Genomic DNA, 25,866 nt, shown 5'->3' with positions numbered 1-25,866 from the left:
TTGGGGGTGTTTTCCGAGTATTTTCAAAACACGCATTGTCAAAACTAATCGTCGAAGCTCTTGAATGCAACATTTAATTTTAATTGTCAACACAACCATTCCAATGTGTTTCATTTTTATTTAAGTAGCACTTGAAACGCTGTGATAAATTTTAGATTTGTTATAAATGCAACCGGACCTATTATTGCGATAGAGGAAAAGAAGTGATGATAATATTGTAATGGTATGAGTTTGTGGCCCTGTTTGTTTACATTTTAATCTTGATAAGTAACACGGTACGAGCTTGTCGGTCAGGGGGCGTATCGCTGTCTATACTACACACATGATGTACAAGAATTAACAATTATCAGTTCGTTACACAGAAGCTCGATGATGGATAACATGTGAGTATTCGCATTGCATTTCTAATATTTTATTATCCCTTTTATTCTAAAGAAATGTACACATTTAAATCGTGCATATTTTTTTTTCTGCGTGTTGATAATACTATATAGACTAACTATAATATTATAACATAGTTATCAAAGTTATTCTCTTTGTGTTATGATAAAAATCTGAAAAAGTGTGTAGAAGGTGTCAGACAAAGCAAAAAAGAAAAATACAAGAAAATAAAAGCATTTCAAAAAATCAGTCTACCTCGACTGGGGATCGAACCTCAGACCTTCTGATTACCGGTCATATTATTTGAAAAAAAAAATTAAAACTGAAAAAGAGGAACATGGATGGAAGGTACTGTGTGAATTAATTTTAAAATGTTGTAGTTTGCTCGACGAATTTTCCCTTCCCCATTTATGTTTCTCCTGTGTATACAATGTATGAATATGTTAATGCATGAGCGCGCGCGTGCGTGTGTGTCTGTTGTCTTAAACGAGGAGGGAGAGAGAAAGAGAGAGAGAGAGAGAAAGAGAGAGAGAGAGAGAGAGAGAGAGAGAGAGAGAGAGAGAGTTTAGAACTGTTCAAACGTATCTACTTTTAACCATAGCCCTACTATTTAGTACGCCATGCTTTTAACCAAAGAAGAAGAAAACAGAGAGAAAAAAACAACGTCCATAATTTTATTCTAATTATTGGACGTAATGTGATAGATACTTTAAAATGTCCCGCGACCCCATCAACCCAAGAGTGGTTGGGTTCTTAGGTCAGGTTTTGACCCTACAGACAAAGTGTTCCTATTTATAGACCACCAGTTTTATCCAGGTGGTAACAAGTAGTGCGGGGCGGTCCTTGGCAAGCTTAAGGACCACGGTCCTACGGTCCTTGGGAAATGAAGACCGCAAGGACCCGTCCTAGGACCGGTCCTTTTCGACATTGAACATTCCTGAGAGACTGTTGGAAATTCGAACCGGTTTGACCTTTGAGAGCGTGGGATCGTTCATTCTTGAACCGTTAAAGACCGCTACACGATGAAAACCGTGGCCTACAGGAGTAAAACACACGGAGTAGTCACACTCATTTCAAATTGTAACCTAATTAGAGAAGAGGGGTGATGCCTTCTTTATTTGCTCACCGTACTTCATTGTTACTTCGATAATTTAATAAAATTTGAAATTTACCCCCATTAACGGAGATAATGGCATCGCCCAAGGCGTTGATCGAGTTGTTCGTGGCGTTGATACACACACGCAACTCCTACCCCCCCCCCTCCCCCCCCCCCACACACACACACATTAGAGGGCAGCGAGCATTGAAGAGTAAGAGAGAGACGTGAAGTTATAATAAGAGGGGTGGATGAGGTGATAAAAGGGTCGATGGTGACTTTTCGCCAGATCTAACAAACTCAGCTACCCATTCATTGCTGAGTAGACAGGGATTCAGAAAAAAATCGACTGCACCCGGGATCGATCTCTGGCCCTTTGCGTATAAAGAGAGTGCTCTATCAACTGAGCTATCGGGGTCCCCAAATATTCTATTGGACTTTTTTAAAATTCAGACGTTATAACTGGGTTTTTTGGAAGGAAGAAACTAATGAAACTCATATTATTTGATTAGTAAAAACACCAAACGAAATTTTAATATTATTGTATTATTTTAAATGACAACACTGCGATAGAAAGGAGTGGTGACAAGAGATGGACAAAAGAAAACAAAAAATCGGATTTGCTACTTGCTAGGTTCGACACACACACACACACACAAACACACACATCTTTTGTAGTCACATACATTTCAAACAATAACCCATTAGAGAAGAGGGGTCATGCCTTCACCATAGATCATTGTCATTGCGATCATTATGGTGTAGTAAATTTTGAAATTTACCCCGTATAATGGAATCGTCCAAGGCGTGCGCCTCCTGTTCCCCCCATCTCACACACGAAAGGGCGGTTTGCGGAGTGGAGGTTGGTGGTCGTCTGCCTGTATGGTCGTCTGTGTCGTTTAGTGTATGGCAAAGGGGGTGGGTGCGATTAATTAAGTGGGATGGGTGGTGATTGGTGGAAGATAGGCAACCGAAGCAACGAATCGCTGGGGAAGTAGTAGGCTATGGCGCGAGACCGTAGGACCGTGGTCCTTGCAAGGATCGCCCCGCACTAGTTGAAAGGTGATAAGAAGTGAGGACCGCCGCCGATCTTCGATCTTAGAGGAAAGGCAATTCCACGTCGCGCTGGGAGACGTCACGAGCAAAGTAAGGAAATTGAAGAATGGGGTCCCTCAGGGGTCGGTACTTGCGCCAATGCTGTTTAACGTTTACATTAGCGATATGCCGAACACTTCCTCCCTGAGGCTGGGATACGCAGACGACTGGGCACTCGTTACTCAGAGTAAAGTGTGGACCCGTCTCGAGAGCGTACTCAGCGAGGACGTCACCAGACTCAAATCCTACTTTGACAAGTGGTACCTGAAGATGAACACTTCAAAAACCGTGGCCACTGCATTTCACTTATGCAGTGGTTGGCACACCCGTAAACTGAATGTCCTAGTCGGGGACCAGCCACTCCCATATGAGCCGCGTCCAAAATATCTAGGGTGACGTTGGATCGCAGCCTTACCTATCGGGTTCATCTCGAAGGGTTGCCCGGAAGATAGAGAAGCGGAATAGTCTTCTGAGGAAGCTGGCGGGATCGACTTGGGGCGCTAGCCAAGCGCTCCTGAGAACATCCGCCCTGGCACTATGCTATTCCACCGCGGAGTATTGCGCTCCAGTGTGGGGTAGAAGCAGAAACGTTGAGAAGGTGGATGTAAAACTTCGCAAGTCGATGCACATAGTGTCGGGAACGCTAGCAACAACCCCTAGAGAATGGGGCCCGGTAATGGCAGCGATCCAGCCCCCCGATGTCCGGAGGGAGACCATTACGGGAAACTGGCTGAGTAAGATCAAAGAGAGAGGGAATGGGGATACCCCTCTCATGCGCATAATGAACGGTGCCCCCGTTTCGAGCCGAAATAAGTCCCGGCAACCCTTGTACGCAGAATCCCTGACTACGGACAGAGCTGCACATACGAGATGGAAGTCGGTTTGGACGAATTCAATCCCTCGTGGGGCGGGGACCTACACTCCTCTAAGCTTGGTGAGAAGTTGCCAGGCTTTGATACCAGTAAGAGGAGACACTGGGTAGCTGCGAATCGGCTTCGGTCGAGGAGCTGCCTAACGGCCGGTGCGTTACATCAGTGGGGTCTAACTTCCTGTCCTTTATGTCCACGCTGTGGACAAGAACCCGAAACGGCAGAGCATCTAGTCGAAAGGTGTGTTGTGACGATGCTACCAGGCGGGTTCGCGACGGTGCACGAATGCGGACCGGACTTTGCTGATTGGGTCGATCGTCATAACATAATAGTGTGAACCATAAGAAGCTGCTGCCGCCGATCTTCCCCTCTGGGACCGGTCTTCGGTTCACAGCTAAAAGACCGTCGGACCGCGGTCCAGACCGGTCTTCAGCGCGGCACTAGTAACAAGCTATTGATATATGAAAGTACCTCGTGGCAGAGATGGAATGTGCTGAGACTGAGGCTTCGTGTATAGATAGCATTGCTTCAGACACAGCGCATAGGATAAGGTGCGAAGTGGCCGAGTGAACAATGCATTGTATTTACAACCGGGTGATACCATTTCGAGTTTCCCTGTTGACATCTGCTCTTTTCATTGAGCAATAAAATAAGCCCCTTTTGCTCACTTTGCGTCGCTGCTTTGCGGTTGACGCTTGGGTTATCAAGGTCGGCTTTAAAGATATACTCTAAAATCAGAGGTACCATTAATTTGGGTGAATAAAGGCAATTTAATTTAGAAAGATTGTTGAGGAGAGAAAGAAAATGCGAGATCCACCAGGGTGATAATTAAATAATGTCAAGTTTGTAGAGCCTGATAACAAATAATGAACCAGCCCTATATTTAAGTACGCGACATTTCTTTGTTTTTGTCGTTAACATTTTGAGATTCAATTTTATTAAATATTTGCCAGAATGTTTGATTGGTTTCTCACTCTGAGTTTTCGTGTACTCTCTCTCTCTCTCTCTCTCTCTCTCTCTCTCTCTCTCTGTGTGTGTGTGTGTGTATGAATGTGTGTGTGTGTGTGTGTGTGAGAGAGAGAGAGAGAGAGAGAGAGAGAGAGAGAGAGAGAGAGAGAGAGAGAGAGAAAATTGAGACATTGTGTTCATTCGCAGACATATGTTTAAGAATGTGTAAATCCAAATAACTATTCAAAGACTCATTCATCATATGGAAAATTCTCGATCACATCTGTATGTATATATATGTGTGTGTGTGTGTATATATATATATGTGTGTGTGTGTGTGTGTGTGTGTGTGTGTGTGTGTACGTGCATGGGAGAAGAAGAGAATTATCCATCATATTATTCTCTTCTTACTTTCACCATAGTTACTTTACACCACTTTACTTTAATCTCTCATATCTTTCAAGATAATGGTAATTTTCGCTTGTATGTTTATCCTCTCTTCTCTTCCTCCCCCCCCCCCCCCCCCCCCCGCCCTTTCACACATCACACAGACTAGACCACTCTCTAGTCTGCCCCCCTGCCCCCATCCGACTCACACCTACACCTTTCTCAGCCACCACCTACTTTCTCCCCAGGGGAAGGGACAAGATTCCCCTCTAAAAATCTTTAAATCCCCTGTCGGACCGTGGCCTGTATAACGAAGGCCACGGTCGGACACAACACGTTATCAACCTTTGCTTGGTCAGTCCTGTAGCACGTTGTGTAGATTTTAACAAAGAGCTTGATGATCATTGATAGCGCGTGAGGTTATCTGATAATGTTTTATGACATGCATATCTAATCAGCACAGCCGCCTTTTAATGACATAACTCAGTGGGAAGTTAACGATTACGTTACTCTGAACTTAAACGATCGACCAACCTTGAGCTTTTATATAGAGCAATATCCACTAAAAGTGCTCAACGCGCTATTCAAAGGGTCCCTGACCAACAGCAACACGTAATAAATATACCGAGAAATGACGCCATGTAAGGCGATATTACATTTTTTTTTCCCGACATTGTATCGGCCAGATACTCATTTTATACCATTGCTATCGGCCAGATACTCTTTTTACACCTGAGTACGATGAGAGAATGTGAGTAAAGAGTCTTTTCCAAGGATTCAACAATGCGCCGAACTCGGGCCCTTCTGATCCGAACGCGAGTGTCATACCCACTAGACCAACGACGAGGAAGATAACCAAGATCTGCCCCCCAAACATTCGCCACGCGACGCTCGGTGCGCAAGTTTAACTAAACGAATAAATAGATAATAAATGAATGAATTACTAAGATAAGATAAGATATGCTTTATGATCCTTGTATTGAAATTATAATTCTGTATCACAACACAATTAATAATAATAATAATAATGCTGAAAACTTATATAGCGCTATAACTCCGAGACACCAGACTCTAAGCGCTTAAATTACAAATTACTTTGGCTGAAACATACTCATTCACACACACAAGCACACACACACACACATACACACACACAACACAACACACAACACAAACCAAACCTATCTTGCTTCTCATACCATCTACTAAAAGGATCGATAACATAATATAAAAGAAATATCAAATGTAAATAGATTATATAAAAATTGGCAAAGAATATTATAAGTCTTAAAAAGTACATTGGAACAACAAGCGGATATACTATGGTGACTATTATATGTTTCGCTTATAGGTTATAATAAAATTTTGTCCAATACATGAACAGATAGATAAATAGATAAATTATAAATAATATTCAAGCAAAAAACAAACAAACAAAAACAAAACAAACCCAAAACAAAACAGATCCAAACCACCTCCAACAGATGTTTTAGATCCATTTCCAAATTAATTAATTGATTGATACATTGCATTGAAATAAGATTCCCTCGTGTACTCTTCACAGTGTCTTTTGTTTCCCTATGCAAATAAAGTGGGGTCAATAACATTATAATATTATCTGACCAGTTACACAAGGCAAAATTAATTTAAACGTCACGGAGATGACTCCGTTCGTCCACCCAGCAGAGAATAGTAATAATAATAATACTGCCGTCCTCTGGAGAAAAAAAAAACAACCATATTAAAAATTTGGCCAGAAAACTCGTCCTTCAAATATCGATCGATTTAATTGACCCTCATCTTGGCAAAAAACTCTCAAACCTGGTACTTCGCGATCCTGGATACGGACAAGATTTTTCTGACCGCCCCCCCCCCCTCCCCATCCTCTGTCCACCCAGCAGTGATTTGGTACCTGGGTCAATTATGTCGATCTGGCGGAAAGTACTTTGCGGGAGACGGGCATCCTATCGAAGGGTTACCAAGCAACTACTATCGTTCGTCTCGCGCTATGGAAAGGTGGTCTTGTGGTTAGACACTCGCTTTCGGATTGGAAAGTCCTGGGTTCTAGCCTTCGCTCGGCGCATTGTTGAATTCTTTGAAAATGCTCTTTATTCATAATATTCTCTCACCGTATTCATATGCAAAATGAGTACCCGACCGTTAACAGCCTTGCCTCTGTCATAAAAAAAAACATAATATCGCCTAACAGGCGTCATGTCTCGCTCTACATGTTACGTGTTATCAGAGATAATTTACAAAGCACTTTGAACACGTTTAGTAAATATCGCGCTATATAAAAGCTCAATTTTTTGTTTGTTTGTTTGTTTTTTGTGGGTTTTTTTTTCTCCAAATCGGGATAATTCAATGTTCTTCAGTCTCGTTCTTTTCATATCCAAGATAATCGAAGTGGCAATTCGGACTCGAGTCTGAATACCGTGTTGACGCGAAGGGTCACATTACTCTCCAGCGCTCGAGGCCTCTGATTGTCTGATTGTTCATCCGCGACCGACTGACCCCCGTTGTCTTTGATTATTTTGTTTGATTTCATTAACACCTTGCCACTAGATAATCCTCTTATAATTCCCGTGTAGCCTCATGAACTTCAAAGGATTATCAACAACAGCCATCGGTAGACACTCAACCCCTCCCGCTCTCTCTTCTCAACCCCAAATCCTACTATGAGGCTATGTAGTCTGGTAGTAAAAAATAAAAAACAGTTTTTATATAGAGCAGTATCCACTTATCGCGCAAAGGGCTTGGAGTTCCTGACCAATAGCAAAACTTAACATCTAGGACGAGACTTGACGCCTGTTAGGCGATATTACAATTTTTTTTCGACACTTGCCTCTCTCCATCCTCTATTCCCTCCTCTCTCAGGCTTCAACACAGCATCTCTCTCACCTCCTCCCTCTCTCTCTTCCGTCATCCCTGAACGTCCTCTGAGACTTATCAGTCCGTACTAATAAATCCATAATTCTTTAAACAACAGTATACATTATTCAAGTGACAATAATACCATACCGCCGTTAACTAATTCCTCTCACTCCTCTCTCTTCTCTCTCTCTCTCTCTCTCTCTCTCTCTCTCTCGTCACACTCTTCCCGTCATCCCTGAACGTCTCTGAGACTTCACCCGTATCTAATTAATCCATAATCAAAGGCGTTAACGGCCAGGTACTCATTTTACACCCAAAAACGGTGAGAGAATGTGAGTAAAGAGCCTTTTCTAAGAACTCAACTATGCGCCGAGCAAGGCTCGAACCCAGGACCTTCCGATCTGAAAGCCAGTGTCATACTACAAGACGACATAGCCACACTTTAGTAGGACACTCGCCTTCCGACCGGGAGGTCCAACGTTTGAGGACCGCTCTGAGCGGCGCATTATTGAGTCCTTGGAAAATGCTCTTTACTTCCATTCTCTCATCGTACTCATGAGTAAATTGAGTACCTGGCCGTGAACAGTGTTGTCTTTGTCTATTAAAAAAAAGTTATATCGCCAAACAGACGTCATGTCTCGTCCTAAATGTTAAGTTTACTGTTGGCTACTTACTGTTGTGCACATTTAGTGACTATTGTGCTATATAAATGCTCCACGTTGTTTTTGAGGTACTATCTAATCTCCCATCCTTCCCTTTGGCACGATATAATATTGCCTATGATCAATCTTTGAGATCCTTAATCACAATCATTAAACCGCCACCACCACCATCATCGTCATCCGTACTTAAGGTGTAAGAGTTTTAATGAGAGGGAGTACCATTTTCAAGCATGCTAGATCATAGTAATAAATATGACCGACTTGCACCTGTTTGCAGGTTTGACAACCCAATTCCTAATGGGCTCCTTGTTGTCATGAAAATCTCAAAAAATGACGCAGAATATTGTCCGGATGTCAGACCCGCATATTTATTTATTTATTTTTGTATTTATTAATAGATTTATTGATTTATTTTTTAACTGATATCGTGCACGATACAAGATTTTTAATAGCTCTAGGACACTTAATCGTATCGTATCGTATCGTTTAAGAGCTAATAGGTTCTAAAAACCTTTAAATGCTCTGTGCAAGCTTTATGCATAGATACACTTTATCATTATACGAGTCTATATAATATTCAATGTCAATTAATTGATAATATTGAGAATTAAATGTATTCACTCGTCGACACAATATCTCTCTCTCTCTCTCTCTCTCTCTCTCTCTCTCTCTCTCTCTCTCTCTCTCTCTCTCTCTCTTTATATATATCTACCGCATTCTATTCCTACCAATCATCTCCTCGGTCTAGGCAGGTAGATTTTTTGGAATGATTTTTTTTTTTTTTGTATTTTTCTGTCTGCTTTATTTTCTGGCACTATTTCACAAGACCTTTTCAGAGTTCACTTAAACGTATTATCATAATCCAAGTTTCTCCCCCCCCCCCCCTTTAAAAAAAATATGGATGCTTAGGTAAAATACTCATAACATCCGCCAGCCGGATAAAACGTATCAACACACAAAACTACGTTATTAGTCTGACTGATAGAATTTAGTAAGAAATAATCATAAAAAATAGCTGGCAAAAAAAAAAAAAAAAAAACAATAACAAAGAGCTGAGTGACGTCAATTTTGTTCGTTCTATAAATTCAAGTTTAAGCATTCGAATCGCTCCGACTTAATACCGATTTTACAGACTAGTGGGTCTTATAACATTAGTATAGATTATCATCTATGGGGGGTGGGTTGGAGGGGTAGGGGGTTGAGTGAAAATCCGATTTTACTATAGCACATAGCAAAGAAAGAACCCCCCCCCCCCCTCCTCTCCCCGACAAAAAAAAAACAATATATATATATATATATATATATATATATATATAATAATAATAATAAATAATATAAAAATTACACCCTCCCTCCTCCTCTCTCTCTCTCTCTCCCCCCCCCCCCCTCTTCAAAATTCCAATCGCCGGAGTTCAAGAATCCTGTATCCCTATCTCGCTCTTCCTTTATCTGCCCTTTCCATACTAGCCCTTAACCAGACCTGCCTAGTGCTACGAAAAATTCGTAGAATTACGCATTGTTGGCTCCAGCCATAGAACCGCATCGACGTTTTGATTCCATAAATCTTGTTGAAAAGGAGAGTTTATTTTTATTTGCTCGGAAACTGTATTAAGACTTCCGAGAATATTTTGATTATGCTGAGGACAAATAATTGATTTGTAATGCTATTTTATTTTGACCTTTTCAAACTTGTCATTTTTCCCTTGGAAACTACGAATTTTTGACATTTCAATAAGTGTCTAGGCAGCTCTGCCCTTAACCAAATTATTGCGGCCAAATGTTTGCTTCGGTTAATAATAATTATAGTGAAAGTCTCTCTCTCATAAGATCAGAAGGGTTACTCATTATTATATTATTAATCTGTGGCCCTAAGTGGCTTGTGCGATGACGTGTCAAGTAGTTACCATTCGTTGTGTGAATACTTACTCACTGCTTTCAAGCGTGAGTAAAGTGCACTTGTGGAATGTAGTTTTGTAATTAAGAAATAAGAACAAAAAGACATTGTTATATTATTAAACCGATATGCGGGGGTGTAATAATGAAAAAAATGGCGGGGGTTGTTAAGGGAGAAGTTGGTGGTAACATAGTAACACGGTATAATTTTGTATTATCCTTTGTAAAATAGGGGGTCCTGGTAGCTCAGTTGGTAGAGCACTTGCTTCACACGCAAAGGGACCGAGATCGATCCCAAGATTTTTTCTGACCCCCCCCCCGACCACCTAGCAGTAAATAGGTAGCTGAGTCTGTTAGATTTAGCGGAAAGTACTTTGCGATGGACTAGCGTCCTTTACTATCAAAAGGATATTAAGCAATTGCTATTGTCCGTTTCACTCTATAGAAAACGTTGTCGTATCAGTAAGGTCGTGTGTTCGAGCCTCCATCGCCGCGAAATTTTTTGTTCTCTATTGTCTTCTGGCACTTTTCTACTCACTTCATTTTCTGTTATTATCAACATAAGTGCCTGCGCCACTCACTTTTCTGAACTGAAATCTGTAATTGTGTGTAAATAAGTTAACGGCGGTATGGTATTATTGTCACTTGAATAAATGTATAATTGTTGTTGTAAATGAATTATGGATTAATTAGATACGGGTGAAAGTCTCAGAGACAGTCTCAGGGATGGACGGGAAGAGAGTGGAGAGAGAGAGAGAGAGAGAGAGAGAGAGAGAGAGAGAGAGAGAGAAGTGTGTGTGCATGTGCGAGAGAATGAGAGACAGATATATATATATATATATATATATATATATATATATATATATATAGAGAGAGAGAGAGAGAGAGAGAGAGAGATGGTAGAAAGAAAGTTGGGGGGGGGGGGCTGCAGGGGTCAGCAGTGTGTCAACTAGTGTGACCTACTTTTACGTATCTAACTAGTCACATGAGAGTGAGTAGACGGGTGTGAGTACAACATCTGTCTCGCTCACGTGAGTTTGTGTATTATTGAATAATAATATGTTTACACTTGCAAGAACAGATTTACTGCTCTGTAATCTTTCTCTTTGTCCTTAATCGGTTAACTGCCGTACTCTGGAAAGACACGTATTTAAACATTTGGCCAGAAAACTCGCCCTTCCAATATTGATCGATTTTAACGACCCTCATCTTGGCAAAGCAAAAACTCTCAAACCTGACACTTGGTGAAAGACTTCGCGAAGTCCCAGGTTTGAGAGTTTTTGCCAAGATGAGGGTCATTCAAATTGATCAATATTTGAAGGGCGAGTCTTCTGGCCAAATTTTTAAATACGTGTCTTTCCAGAGTACAGCAGTTTACTGATTATGGGCAAAGAGAAATATTACAGGCATGTATAAACATATTATTATTCAATAATACACAAACTCACGCGAGCGAGACAGATGATGTACTCACACCCAATCTACTTACTCTCATATGACTAGTTAGATAGGTAAGTGTTTTTCAATAGTATGGCAGTAAACTTTGAATAATATATAGTCCAATTCTATGTTACAGGCTGGGTTCCTGTGAGCCCAATGTCATGGCGAGTGTTCAATGACTCCAGCTTTTGAATAATATCTAGACTAATTCTATGTTCCAGGCTTTGTTCCTGTGACCCCGATCATAACCTTCTTTGGCCCAATGCCACGGCGAATGTCCAGCGACTCCTTTAGTCCAATGCCACGGCGAATGTCCAGCGACTCCAGCTTTTGAATAATATCTAGTCCAGTTCTATGTTACAGGCTGTGTTCCTGGGGGCCCGATGTCAGGGCGAGTGTCCAACTACTCCAGCGTTTGAATAATATCTAGTCCAGTGTTCTATGTCTCAGTCTGTTTCTTATGAGCTCAATGTTAAGGCGTGTTTAACGACTCCAGCCTTTGAATTATACCTAGTTCAATTCTAATGTTCCAGGCTGTGTTCCTGTGAGCCCAATGCCACGGCGAGTGTCCAGCAACTCCAGATTTTGAATAATATCTAGTCCAATTCTATGTTCCAGTCTGTGTTTCTGTGAGCTCAATGTCATGGCCTGTTCAACGACTCCAGCCTTTGAATAATTATCTAGTCTATTCTATGTTACAGGCTGTGTTCCTGTGAGCCCAATATCAGGGCGAGTGTCCAACGACTCCAACCTTTGAATGATATTTTGTCCAATTCAATTTTCCAGGCTGTGTTCATGTGAGCCCAATGCGATGGCGAGTGTCCAATTACTCCAGCGTTTGAATATTATCTAGTCCAATTCTATATTCCAGTCTGTTTTCTGTGAGCTCAATGTCATGGCCTGTTCAACGACTTCAGCCTTTGAATAATATCTAGACTAATTCTATGTTCCAGGCTGTGTTCCTGTGAGCCCGATGTCATGGCGGGTGTCCATCGACTCCAGTCTTTGAATAATATCTAGTCCAATTCTATGTTCCAGTCTGTTTCCTGTGAGCCCAATGTCATGGCGAGTGTCCATTGACTCCAGTCTTTGAATAATATCTAGTCCAATTCTATGTTCCAGTCTGTTTCCTGTGAGCCCAATGTCATGGCGAGTGTCCATTGACTCCAGCCTTTGAGTAATATCTAAACTAATTCCATTTTAATGTGAGCCCAATCATAGCCTTCTTTAGCCCAATACCACGGCGAGTGTCCAACGACTCCAGCCTTTGAATAATATCTAGTCCAATTCTAATGTTCCAGGCTGTGTTCCTGTGAGCCCGATGCCATGGCGAGTGTCCAACGACTTCAGTCTTTGAATAATATCTAGTCCAATTCTAATGTTCCAGGCTGTGTTCCTGTGAGCCCGATGCCATGGCGAGTGTCCAACGACTCCAGTCTTTGATTGCCTTGGAGACTATGCTTGACGATGAGTTGGATGAGCTCGGTATGTTTTCTTCTTCTTCTTCTTCTTCTTCTTCTTCTTCTTCTTCTTCTTCTTCTTCTTCTTCTTCTTCTTCTTCTTCTTCTTCGCCTCCTCCTCCTTCTCCCCTCCTCTTCCTCCTCCTTCTCCCCCTCCTCCTCTTCCTCCTCCTCCTCCTTCTCCTCCTCCTCCTCCTCTTCTTCCTCCTCCTCCTCCTCCTCCTACTACTACTACTACTACTACTACTACTACTTTTACTACTACTCGTCTACCATCATCATCATCATCATCATCATCATCATCTTCATCATCATCATCATCATCATCATCATAATCGCCCTCGTCGCTGTCGTCGCTGTTGTCTTGATTGTTATCATCTTCATCTCTATACGCATGACTACAGTCTACATATCACATGAAAGTCATTAGAGTTTTAATAATCCTGTCTCCTTTTCTCAACTGTTTTGATAGTTGAGATTTTAATTTATCATCTCATTCTGATTATCAAATAAAAAAGCCCCCCCCCCCCCAAAAAAAAAAAAAAAAAAAAAAAAAAAAAATAAAAAAAAAGTAAATAGATAAAAGAAAAGAAAGAAGAAAAAAAAAACGAAACAAAACGAAACAACAAGCAAAACAACAACAAAACTTTTCTTTGTTTACAGTGCCAGACAATGTTCTCATCTAGACAATAAGATAGACACACGAATCGTTCTTTGATCCCGATTACGGTTACTATCTCCACACATTGATTCGTATTCTTCATAAGAACAAGTCCCAGTATAGATCCGAAGTTTTACATTTCCTAATAAATAAATAGAGAGATAGATAATAGATAAATAAATAAACAGATACATAAATAAATAAACAGATGAATAAATAAATAAAAAAAAAACCAATAAATAAATACATAAATATAATATAAATCAATGAATAAATAAATAATTGCATTATTTAATTAATTAATATATTTATTTAAAAGGTCTGACTTGCAAAAATTGCAATATGTTTTTGTTATTGTACTACAGCTCTTACAGTAGTCCTTCAGAGTCATAAGGCCTATAGCGTTAAACAGACAGTAGCAATTGCTTACTACCCTTTGGATAGGACGTTTGTTTATCACAAAAGTACTACTTTCCGCCATATCTATCAGACCCAGCTACACAATCACTGCACGGTGGTCAGTGGGGTCAGAAAGAAAAAAAAAAAACAAAAACAAAAACAAAAACAAAACTCACCTGCACCCTGTATCGCAACCCGATTGGTCCCTTTGTTTTCTGAGGCGACTGCTCTACCAATTGAACTATTGGAACTTTGACCCATGATATCCTAACTCGTAATCATACAAATTATCACTAGACGTCTATATCACTATTTTGGAGTGACACATAAGCATGTATAGTAGCAATTGCACACTTATAGTCACGCGTACACTCTCACATTCGTACGAGTGCACTCTTTTTCCCAAGCACACACACACACACACACACACACACATACACACTTATCCTCCAACACATATACAAAACAAATAGATCAATTAATGGACACATTTCGGCCCGGTGTCTGATCTATTTATGTAGATTTGCAATAAAGAAATACGTGCACTTTAATTGGATTCAATAGTCTGATGTCACGCCGCCCGACAACGGCGGCCATCTTGGTTATAAACAAAGAAAATCATTACCTTTTATTCTTCATGCTGGCTAGGACTTTTCATATGCCTTTTGATCAGAATGTCTGAAAGTCAAAACATGATCAAATTTATGGGGTTTTTTCCCCCTGGATACGCTTTTATGCTCGCCGGGGAAATATTTCATACGGCGTCCGCCACTTTTCCAATAGTTTAGAGCCAGTGTTACTAAGTTACCATGCGTCATAAGGAAGGAAGTGACGTTACGACTATTGAAGACTATTTGCACCGCTTAGAAAGCATATTATTATGCACAGACGTATGAAACCAGACCTGCCTAATACTACGAAAAATTCGCAGAAATACGAATTTTTGGCTCCAGCTACAGAACAGCATTCGCTTCTTTGACTCAATAAATCTTATTGAAAAGAAAAGTTTAGTTCCTTAGAACCTATATTCAGACCTTTGGAGCATTTTTTGGATCATGCATTCATTTCTAAAGCTATGTGGGGCCATGTGGTCTAGTGGTATGATACTCGCTTTCGGATCGGAAGGTTCTGGGTTCGAGCCTCGCTCGGCGCATAGTTGAGTCCTTGGAAAAGGCTTTTTACTCTCTCACCATACTCAGGTGTAAAATGAGTACCTAGCCGTTTACAGCTTTGTCTCTGTCGGAAAAAATTGTAATTTCGCCTACAGGCGTCATGTCTCGTCCTTTTTCTTGTATTTTTCTTTCTTCTTTTGTCTGGCACCTTTCATACACACTTATTCAGATCTTTATAGATAATTATCTTACACAGGTGCCTGCGCTGCTCCTTAATTTCTTAATTTAAAATCCATATAGACGGAGACTCTAACATTCTCTAACCGTACTCAAGTGGCCTTTAACAGCGTTGTACCTGTCGAGAAACAAAAAAACGAAAAACAAAACAAACAAAAACAAAAAAGAAACAAAACAAAACAAAACAAAAACAATTGTAATAATATGTCCAAACAGGTGTCATGTCTCGCCCTACATGTTAAACGTTGCTGCTGTTGGCTGGGAACCCCATGTAAAGCGCTTTGAGCACGTTTTTAGTGGATATTGCACTGTATAAAAGCTCAAGATTCTGTTGTTGTTTTAGGTTTTTTTTGTTTCTTTGGGGGGGGGGGGGTTGTTTTTTTTTTAACGCACCGTGTCATAGTTGATAGCTTTATCTGACATCTTTACTGACCTTTTCTGATCTGCTGACCAAAGAGACTTTCTATGTGAAATATATATGTTCCGTTTTGAATAAAGGCAGATATGTGACCCACCGTCTCAAAACGGTATTGTGTGTGTCGGGATAGAATTTGTGCTGAAAATGGAATTGTTTGTCACAATCTCTAAGGTCCTTGGTTCGAGCCTCTCTCAACTACGTATAACTCACAACATTTTAGCTCTTTTCAATTCATGAAATGGCATTTTAAAAATATATTTGACAAAGCGAATTTATCTCACTCATATCGCACTGCGTATTTAGACTTAAAATTTAGTTTCCTAAGCCTTGTACATGCCGACATAATACCGTTTTGAAGCCTTTGGTCGCATATGTCACGCCATTTAATCATCTGTAAATTTCCTTCTTTTTCTCGATTTTCGGGAAATTTTCTTCCATTTATTTTTTCAATTTCCCTCTGGCAGATATGATCATTGCATTGATCTATTCAGCTCTTAACTGTCAGTAACAATCTTCTCAGCTCTTAACCGTCAGTAACAATCTTCTCAGCTCTTAACTGTCAGTAACAATCTACTCAGCTCTTAACTGTCAGTAACAATCTACTGAGCTCTTAACTGTCAGTAACAATCTACTCAGCTCTCACCTGTCAGTAACAATCTTCTCAGCTCTTACCTGTCAGTAACAATCTACTCAGCTCTTAAATGTCAGTAACAATCTACTCAGTTCTCACCTGTCAGTAACAATCTTCTCAGCTCTTAACTGTCAGTAACAATCTACTGAGCTCTTACCTGTCAGTAACAATCTACTCAGCTCTTAACTGTCAGTAACAATCTACTCAGTTCTCACCTGTCAGTAACAATCTTCTCAGCTCTTAACTGTCAGTAACAATCTACTGAGCTCTTACCTGTCAGTAACAATCTACTCAGCTCTTAACTGTCAGTAACAATCTACTCAGCTCTTAACTGTCAGTAACAATCTACTCAGCTCTTACCTGTCCGTAACAATCTGTTCTCTTTATTTATGTTTCGTTTTCAGAACGTCAATACAGTCTAAATTTACTCAAACTTGATTGGTTGCAAAAGGTTGGACACCAAGATCTCTGTGACGTCATAACCAAGAATATAGACAAAACTGAATCCTTGTTACGGATATACAGACCAATGCTCCAGGACGCATGCGCAGAGAAAATGGTAAATTTAGAACAATTTAAATATCATTACAATACAATTTCTCCCAACGCTGCCCTTTAAATAAATAACAGTGAAATCTGCATAAAGCGAACACTCTTAAATTCAACTTCTGCTTACAGTCAACACCCCTTGTTGGTCTCAAAATGTATGTTCTTTAATCAATTTGTATATTATGTTCCATTGATAATGGATAAAGTCAACTTTGCTTTTAAAGTCAACTAATCTTTGTGATCCGGCAGTGTTGGTTCTATCGGGATTCCACTATATTATATATATAGTATGCGCTTGGCCAAGAAGCCCACAACATTTCCATCCGGAAGTATAACGGACCAACACAGAAAATTATGTGTAACCTTAAATGTTTATAGCCTGGTTAATACAGTTTAGTGAGAATTACTCATAAACGTGGCAAAAACAAACAAAAAAAACAAAAAAAAAAAAACAAACATAAAACAAAAACCAATAACAAAGACCCGAGTGACGTCAACTTCATTCTATCTATACATGCATACGTACAGAAACTAATGTGTCTTTGTTAACTGATCACAAGCATTTGCATACTTGACACAAATGTGGAATGATCACATAGAAGCGTTTCTGGTGTGCTTAATTAAATTTCTCTTCCTGTCACAAAATTATATGATATTTGGCGTGATCAGTGATCGAAGGATGACATTATTTTTGTTATTGCAAAATTCTTTACCTCGCGTTGTGTCCTAGGGTAAGGCACATATAATGTTATCTCCGTTGATTCCGATGTGAATGATGATTAAATGATTTTTGGCTTGATCAGTGATCGGAGGATGACACATTTTTTTTCCGCAAAACTTTTTACCTCGCGTTGTGTCCTAGGGTAAGGCACATATTCTCTCATTTGACTCCGATATGAATGAATGCTGGTTGTAGGTAACGACGAATATTACAACAGTTTGAACACAAAAAAAAGAAGGACGCCAACAGGGGAGCTTTACTGTATGGAATATATTTTTGTTCCCTATGGCTTGCTGGAGTAATAAGTGAACTACTGGGAAGCCCATTGAACGACGTGCAGAATATATCTAAATGCGCCATATAAATGTTTATATCATTTACTTACATAGTACAGTGCGACAATGTGGTCTAGTGGTATGACACTCGATTTCGGATCGGAAGGTCCTTGGTTCGAGCCCCGCTCGGCGTATAGTTGAGTCCTTGGAGAAGACACTTTACTCATATTCTCTGTGTAAAATGAGTACCTGGCCGTTAGCAGCGTTGTTCACGTCGGAAATAAATTGTAATATCGCCTAACAGGCGTCATGTTTCGCTCTACATATTACGTGTTGCTGTTTGTCAGGGACCCATTGTAACGCGCTTTGAGCACGTTTAGTGGATATTGCGCTATTTAAAAGCTCAATTTTTTTTCGTTCCACCTAATTAGGAGTTGGTTCAATCCATCATGGACAGACGGGCGGGAGAAGAAGCCCAGGCTGTTGATAATCACGATACTGAGTATGAGATGGAGGACGGAGAGGACGATCACCTGCTGAGCACAATGTCCAAACTGAGCGATGAAGATGAGTTTAGCATCAGATATACATGAGCGGTAAGTGATACAATTTCGACTTCGTGATTATATGGTATGATACCTGCCCTTAGCTCCCTGACGTGAATCCCACTGTGGGGGAAGAGAAGGAGGAGGGGGGGGGGGCGAAAGGTCCTTAGATAAAGCTATTTAATCACATTCTTTCTCTGCACTAAGGTGTATAATGAGTACCCGACCGGTAACCGCGTCTCATTATTACAAGCACCTTATAGGCTCATTTTCGTCCTACATATTAAGTGTTGCTGATGACTTGGTACCACTTGTAAATCACATTGAGCATATTACGTGGATAAATAATTGTGCTGTAGAAAAGCTCAAGTTCTTTTTCTGTGTTTCCTTTCTTAGTCTAGAGATTGGATGGCCATAGCTTTCAATGCTTTGCAGTGTATGGCTGCTTCATTCTCGTCATTTCTTTGATGTTATCTGTCCAACATTTCCTTTTCATGGGGGATGTTATGGCAACTAAATACGTAGATATACAGAATTATTTTTCACTCAAAATTGCAACTTGTGCATCTTAGTGTGGTTTGTAAAAAATAAAATAGACTAATAATAATAAAAAAGAAGAAATTCTCGAGCAGGAAAAGGGTGAAATAATTTTGTAATCAAATTTTTTTTTGTGTGTAGATAATATAAATTTCCTCATTTATTCTTACTAGTCATATGTTTATATATTTGTTTATTTCAAAATGTTTTTATTTATATCTATTTTTTTTTATCTACTTATTTTATTAACCAAGAGCAACCCTTTATTACAAGGGAAATAATCCATCCATTCTTTTAAAAATATCTTTATATCCTCAGTTATTCCCCATACAAAAATATTTCCAGCCCGTCAAGAGGATACTGGACGAAATTCTTTTGGCATATGACCAGTGATATGAGGCAGCTTACACGGGGAAGGAGAAATTGCGCATGATATGAATTTCATTCGGAAGGAAAAGAAGTGTTTGCTTGAACCAAGCATACAAGTTGTCTTTGTTTTTAATCAACAACAACTTTTACCAACAACAACAAAAGACGCTTCCAATAAGGAAACGCGTTTCCACGGAGTGTGATTTATAACAATGTGCTTAGCTAGTAAAGCTTTACTTTACCCAACTTAACACTGTGATTTTAATGGATTGTTTTTGCTATTCTATTATAAAGGAAACGAAAATTGTTAGAAATGACGAGGCGAACAGACTTACTTTATAATTTTGACGACATTTTAAGAGTATATCCACTAAATGCTATTCAACATCATCTGAAAGTTGATTAACTCTCTATCTCAACAGTTATGAATGTAACCAGTTTGGATTAACTCTCCGTCCAGCTTTATCCTATAAAAACATTATCTCTTATCAAAGAACATGCAAAAAAAAAAAAAAAAATCAAAAATGGAATGTTACGAAAGGGCAATGAAGCTCACCAACTTTCCCTCTTATGCTTTGGTGTACCCATTCTACCTCACTAATTTGGGACCCAAACACAAAGGACGCCCAGCCACCTCATTACCAACAGCACTCAACAACTACCTGAAAAGATTACCAAACACCAACTTCCGCATAATAAGTGATAGACCTCAACAACATCTGAGACATGGCATCAAACAGACAGGAATGGAGATTCCTCTGCACAGAAATCATGAAGGCGCTGAGACTGCAAAGCCGGTCGACTGTGCCAGCGAACAGCTTTAAGTCAAAGTCAAGTCATTACTCATAATACATCGCTATGATACTTAAAGGAGCACAAAAACCCTCGACTTTTGTGACAATCGGTTCAGTGACTGACCGATGACATAAAAAATAGGCGTATGTTTAACCAGCCTGTTACAACTAAACTAAACAAAAATTAAAAAACAAAGACGTTTATAGCACTGACTTCTATGTTACCCAATGTTGGTTGTGGAACACCAATACTTATAGAGACTGATGCTTTTTTTTCCAAACAAACTTTCGGTGATTTTTCTTTTTAAAATAGAACCTTGTTCTTAACTTGGCAATTTGTTGACGAAGTCATTGACGACAATAACAACTAAAATCAAACCTTTCATGGACTACAAGAATCACACTATACTATCCAGATCAATATTATCTTTACTTCCAAATACCTTGACCTTTATTGAACAACATACGATCTTCACATCTACAATAAGCTAACTTACTTACTATCCAGCGTCGTCCACATTGACGTTACCAGCCCGCACTCTGCGATGACAAATGTCCGCCCATTCCTTTCGTCTGTTGACGGCATCGTATACAACAAGCTATCCGTTGAAAAAAAAAAAAACAAGTAATTTTAAAACACAATATCGACACGATGCTCATGCTGTCGTCATCATCAAGTTGTGTCCACCAAGCCATTGGCATTCTACTTCTACACATTCATACAGCTTCAATTTATTCTTATTTCATTTACATCTACAGTAGACGCCGCATTGATATAATCTATATATAATATTTTTTTTACGTCATTATCTCAAAGAAGCGCAATGGCATCATTACAATTCATGTAGATACGTGACAGAGGTGTTTCTACACTACTTCATCGTACTTCAAAATATCAAGCTACTTCGACAGAATGAATTCAACCAAAATCGATGTTATGATTATGTTTACTTCCTACCAATCACAGAAAACAAATTTCTACCAAACGACCACAATTTATATTCAAAGGATACCCAAATCAAATAGTTCCAAAAATATTAGTTAAAAAAAAAACAAATCAAGAAAAAATGCCACGAAAATTGCCCTCCTAATGTGGTGGTCGCACTTTCAATGCCATTGCGATGACAAAGTCTCAAGCACACCATTAATAATATGACCACAACAGTTACGCTGAATCAATACTCACCAAAAAAATGGCAGTCTTGAAAAGAACATCAACGAGATCTCTTCAAAAGAATTCTTTAAGGTAGGTAAATTTGTTCGACACATAAAACCTTAATCTCTCTAACTGTTGTATTTGAAGCTGTGCTAAAAGATAGTTTTTGTGACTTTCGCCACAATTCAATAATCCAATACCTCCAATTATTAAAAAAAAAATTATGCCTTTTCCGCCACGACATCATAAGATATCGTCGCCTAGGCATTCCACGAAGAAATATAGATAATTCACCAAACAAGATGTCTGATATCAACAGGAATCGCCCATGTTGTCCAAGTGAGCAAATTGGGTGTTAATAATCTTGCTCAAGGAAAAAAACAAAACGAAAGTGCATGAAGCGGGGCCAATTTTCACTCTTTCATTAGTATTTTACGATCAACGGCTTCAGGCAGCCCCTACCGTTTTCTATTTATCCCGTGTGATGGTAAATTCTTGATTTTTAAAATCAACCATAGCGAATACAATTTTTACCTCCTAAAAATTGCGAATTTTAAAATTTTCAAGTAGACGGGTCTGTTTGGATGATGAAAATGCGGTGTCGCAGGTCTTCACAAAATAAATTGTAAGGCTCCGCAGTACAGTCTTGTGGTATGAGACTCGATTTAGGTCCTGGGTTCGAGTCTCGCGCATCGCATAGTTGTCATTGAAAAGGACTCATATTCTCTTACTCTTACTGTACTCAGGTGGAAGATGATTACCAGGCTGTTACTATCTTTGTCTCTGTCGGAAAAATTGTAATATAGCTTAACTGGTGTCATGCCTTGTTCTACATGTTACTTATTGCTATTGGTCAGGGACCCTTTGAACTTTTTTTGAAAGCGCTTTGAACACGTTTGTGGATATTGCTCTATATAAAAGCCAAATCTTGTAGTGCAGTCTCGTGGTACAACACTGGCTTTTGGAAAACCAGAAGGATACTGTTGTAGTTTTCAGGGGTAATAACACAAAAGACACTATAAACACTTTTTAAAAAATTACCCAATTTGTGTCTTAATACAGTAAATTATGCTTTAAACTTCTTTATATATTAGCTCTGGCAACCAAACTTTGTTTTCAAGAAGTTTATTGATTTAAATATCTTTAGATATATAATTGTCAATTTAGGACGCGAAAATTCGTATTTCTACGAAATATTCGTAGTAATAGGCATATCTGGTTAAAACAATGTTCTAAAGAAGATATGAAGTGAGTAGAAAGTGCCAGAAGACAATAGAGAATAAAAAATTTTTTCGCGGCGGTGGTGGGGTTTGAACCTGCGACCTTATTGGTACGACAACTCGCCTGGCAGGTGAGAGCGTGGCTCTACCGTGTGAGCTATCCACGAACACAAAAATATTCGTTTCAAACCCAAAGTCATTTCTAGATCCCTCTCTCACCCACTTCTTGAGATCGCCGATTCGTTCACCACCATCGCGAAGTAATTTTGACCAGCAGTTAAGCCTAATAGCCAATATTCTCATCACAAACATATAACATAGAAACGATTGAGACATTGAGTATGCTCCGGTGTATGGGGTGAATTTTTAATTCAGAAAAGTGAGTGGAGCAGGCACTTATGTTGGTAACAACAAGATATGAAGTGAGTAGAAAAGTGCCAGAAGACAATAGAGAATAAAAAATTTTTTATTCTCTATTGTCTTCTGGCACTTTTCTACTCACTTCATATCTTGTTGTTACCAACATAAGTGCCTGCTCCACTCACTTTTCTGAATTAAAAATTCACCCCATACACCGGAGCATACTCAATGTCTCAATCGTTTCTATGTTATATGTTTGTGATGAGAATATTGGCTATTAGGCTTAACTGCTGGTCAAAATTACTTCGCGATGGTGGTGAACGAATCGGCGATCTCAAGAAGTGGGTGAGAGAGGGATCTAGAAATGACTTTGGGTTTGAAACGAATATTTTTGTGTTCGTGGATAGCTCACACGGTAGAGCCACGCTCTCACCTGCCAGGCGGAGTTGTCGTACCAATAAGGTCGCAGGTTCAAACCCCACCACCGCCGCGAAAAAATTTTTTATTCTCTATTGTCTTCTGGCACTTTTCTACTCACTTCATATCTTGTTGTTACCAACATAAGTGCCTGCTCCACTCACTTTTCTGTTCTAAAGAAGACGTGACTTAAAGAAATTGGCTGGTCTGATGATAGCAAGTTATCGATTACGTTCTCAACCAACAACGATGGTCAGCTCTTCGTTTTCTTCACGATAGTTCGTCAATCGTTGTAGGTTTGCCAATGGAATCGTTAACTAGCTAATGGCATAATCAATAATACGATATAAAAGCATTTCTTGTGCGGCTATGCGGTCCTGTCGTATGACGCTCGACATTGGATCGGAAGGTCCTGGGTTCAAGCCTTACTCAGAGCGGCTATGTTGGAAGTCCTTGGAAAATACTATTGAATCACATTCTCTCATCGTACTCAAGTGTAAAATGTGTACCTAGTCGTTGACAACGTTGCCTCTATAGGATAAACTACAATATCACCTTACAGGCGTAATGTCTCGTCCTACATGTTACGTGTTCTGTTGACCAGGGACACTTTGTAAAGCGCTTTGAACACGTTTAGTGGCTATTGTACTATATAAAAGCTCAAGTTGTTTTTTTTTTAATTAAAAAAAAATTAAATTAAAGGGTGTCTAACTCTTCCATTCTCTCTTTTTCAGTTCTAGGGTTTCCAAATTGGATTCAGCTTGTTGCTACAAAGCAAGCAAAACCAACAATTAACTCAACGACAGATGCCTTTTATACACCAAATCAAGTTCAAGCTTTAACCTTTAAAGCCAACCCGCTGTTCTGTGATGACTTTTGCCTCGAGATGCATTGGCGATTTAAGGGACCCTAGTCGATGGCAATACCAAAGCTGAAATCTGAAGACACAGACTGAGACATGCATTTCCTATGATCTCAATAACATTGTCATTACCATTATTGTTGTTGTTATTATCATCACTATTATTATTATTATTATTATTATTATTATTATCATTATTATCATTATCATTGTCATTCCTTCTTCTTTATTAAAATGATGATGTACCTTTTAAGAAAGGGATGTTTTTGACTATTGTTTCAGTCCCTTGGCATTCAAATGAGTGATAACACTACCTCTGCAGTCAGTCAGAACTTGTGCCAATAATTCGTTGTGTTTTATTGATAAAGGGGAAACCCGAAACGTCCACATAATCTGTTTTCATTTATTGAATTGACGGTTACATTCAATTTTACATTGTTATTAATTTGTTTGAGCTTCAAGCAGCAACATTGCATGACAACAAGGGAAAGTAACTCCAAGATTGATTGATACTTGTGGCTATAAATAGAATTTCCATCACCTTGTTCATTCCGACATAATAATACCGTTCTGAGTCGTTGGATCACATTTAGAGCATGACAGATGTATGTGTCTCTCTGTGTGATCGTTTGTGTATGTGTATGTGTGTTCGCTTATGTGCTTGTATGTGAGAAAGAGAGTGTATGTGTTGTGTATGAGTGAGAGAGAGAGAGAGAGAGAGAGAGAGAGAGAGAGAGAGAGAGAGAGAGAGAGAGAGAGAGAGAGTCTGTGTGTGAATGAGAGAGTGACAGAGAAATATATATATATATATATATATATATATATATATATATATATATATATATATATAGAGAGAGAGAGAGAGAGAGAGAGAGAGAGAGAGAGAGAAAGAGAAGAGAGATATATAGATAGATAAAGAGAGAGAGAGAGAGAGAGAGAGAGAAAGAGAGAGAGAGAGAGAGAGAGAGAGAGAGAGAGAGAGAGAGAGAGAGAGAGAGAGATATTGTCGTGTGTGTGTGTTTGTGAGAAAAGGGTCACTCTTTAAAAAAAATAGATAGGCTTACAATGATACAAACCAAACACAACAGGTTGACCAAAGTAGGTTAATTTTCTTTATATACTTTCTGAAATAAAATAATTGACCTGATTTTGTCATATTATTTAGTTGAGTCGTATTTTTTTTTTTTTTGTGTGTGTGTGTGTTTAAAGTTACTCAACGTCCTAAAAATGTGATTGACAGAGAGGGGTTCCTGACCTCCCATAGTGGGCAGTGGGTGGGGTTCTTGACCTCCCATAGTGGGTAGGGTACCTGACCTCCCATAGTGGGCAGGGTGGTCACTTGCTGTGTCTTCTATCCCTCTTTATCAAAGCAAAAAAGAAAAATAGAAGGGGAAAAACCATCTCAAAAAATCAGTCCACCTCGACTGGGGATTGAACATCAGACCGTCTAATTACCGGTCAGACGGGCTACCATTGCACTATCCGGAGCCTCTGATGT

At 39.4% G+C, this 25,866-nt stretch overlaps 1 protein-coding gene across 2 annotated transcripts; it reads left to right on the top strand.

The window, feature by feature from the left end:
• Positions 1–25,526, top strand: LOC144975172 (uncharacterized). Of its 2 annotated transcripts, none has more exons than XM_078918970.1 (6): positions 1–383; positions 13,033–13,130; positions 16,968–17,122; positions 18,540–18,704; positions 19,509–21,599; positions 24,241–25,526. In XM_078918970.1, the coding sequence occupies exons 1-4, from the start codon at positions 370–372 to the stop codon at positions 18,699–18,701; spliced, it is 429 nt and encodes a 142-aa protein (XP_078775096.1). In that variant the 5' UTR covers positions 1–369; the 3' UTR covers positions 18,702–18,704; positions 19,509–21,599; positions 24,241–25,526. The 2 variants fall into 2 exon arrangements, with proteins under 2 accessions (XP_078775096.1, XP_078775097.1); XM_078918971.1 differs by having other exon boundaries at positions 12,947–13,130.
• Positions 25,527–25,866: the final 340 nt, after the last annotated feature.

This window comes from Berghia stephanieae, chromosome 6 (genome assembly GCF_034508935.2).
Source record: "Berghia stephanieae isolate SIO BIC M18660-M18661 chromosome 6, UCSD_Bste_1.3, whole genome shotgun sequence".
NCBI classification, from domain to species: domain Eukaryota; kingdom Metazoa; phylum Mollusca; class Gastropoda; order Nudibranchia; family Aeolidiidae; genus Berghia; species Berghia stephanieae.
Note: the sequence above shows the minus strand (reverse complement) of the source record. Positions and strands in the feature narration are given on the sequence as shown.

What these genes read in the sequence shown, in the direction of transcription:
- LOC144975172 (XM_078918970.1), top strand. An exon ending in CGATGAGTTGGATGAGCTCG is followed by an intron (nt 13,131 to 16,967) that starts GTATGTTTTCTT and finishes TTTCGTTTTCAG; the next exon opens with AACGTCAATACAGTCTAAAT. An exon ending in ACGCATGCGCAGAGAAAATG is followed by an intron (nt 17,123 to 18,539) that starts GTAAATTTAGAA and finishes CCACCTAATTAG; the next exon opens with GAGTTGGTTCAATCCATCAT.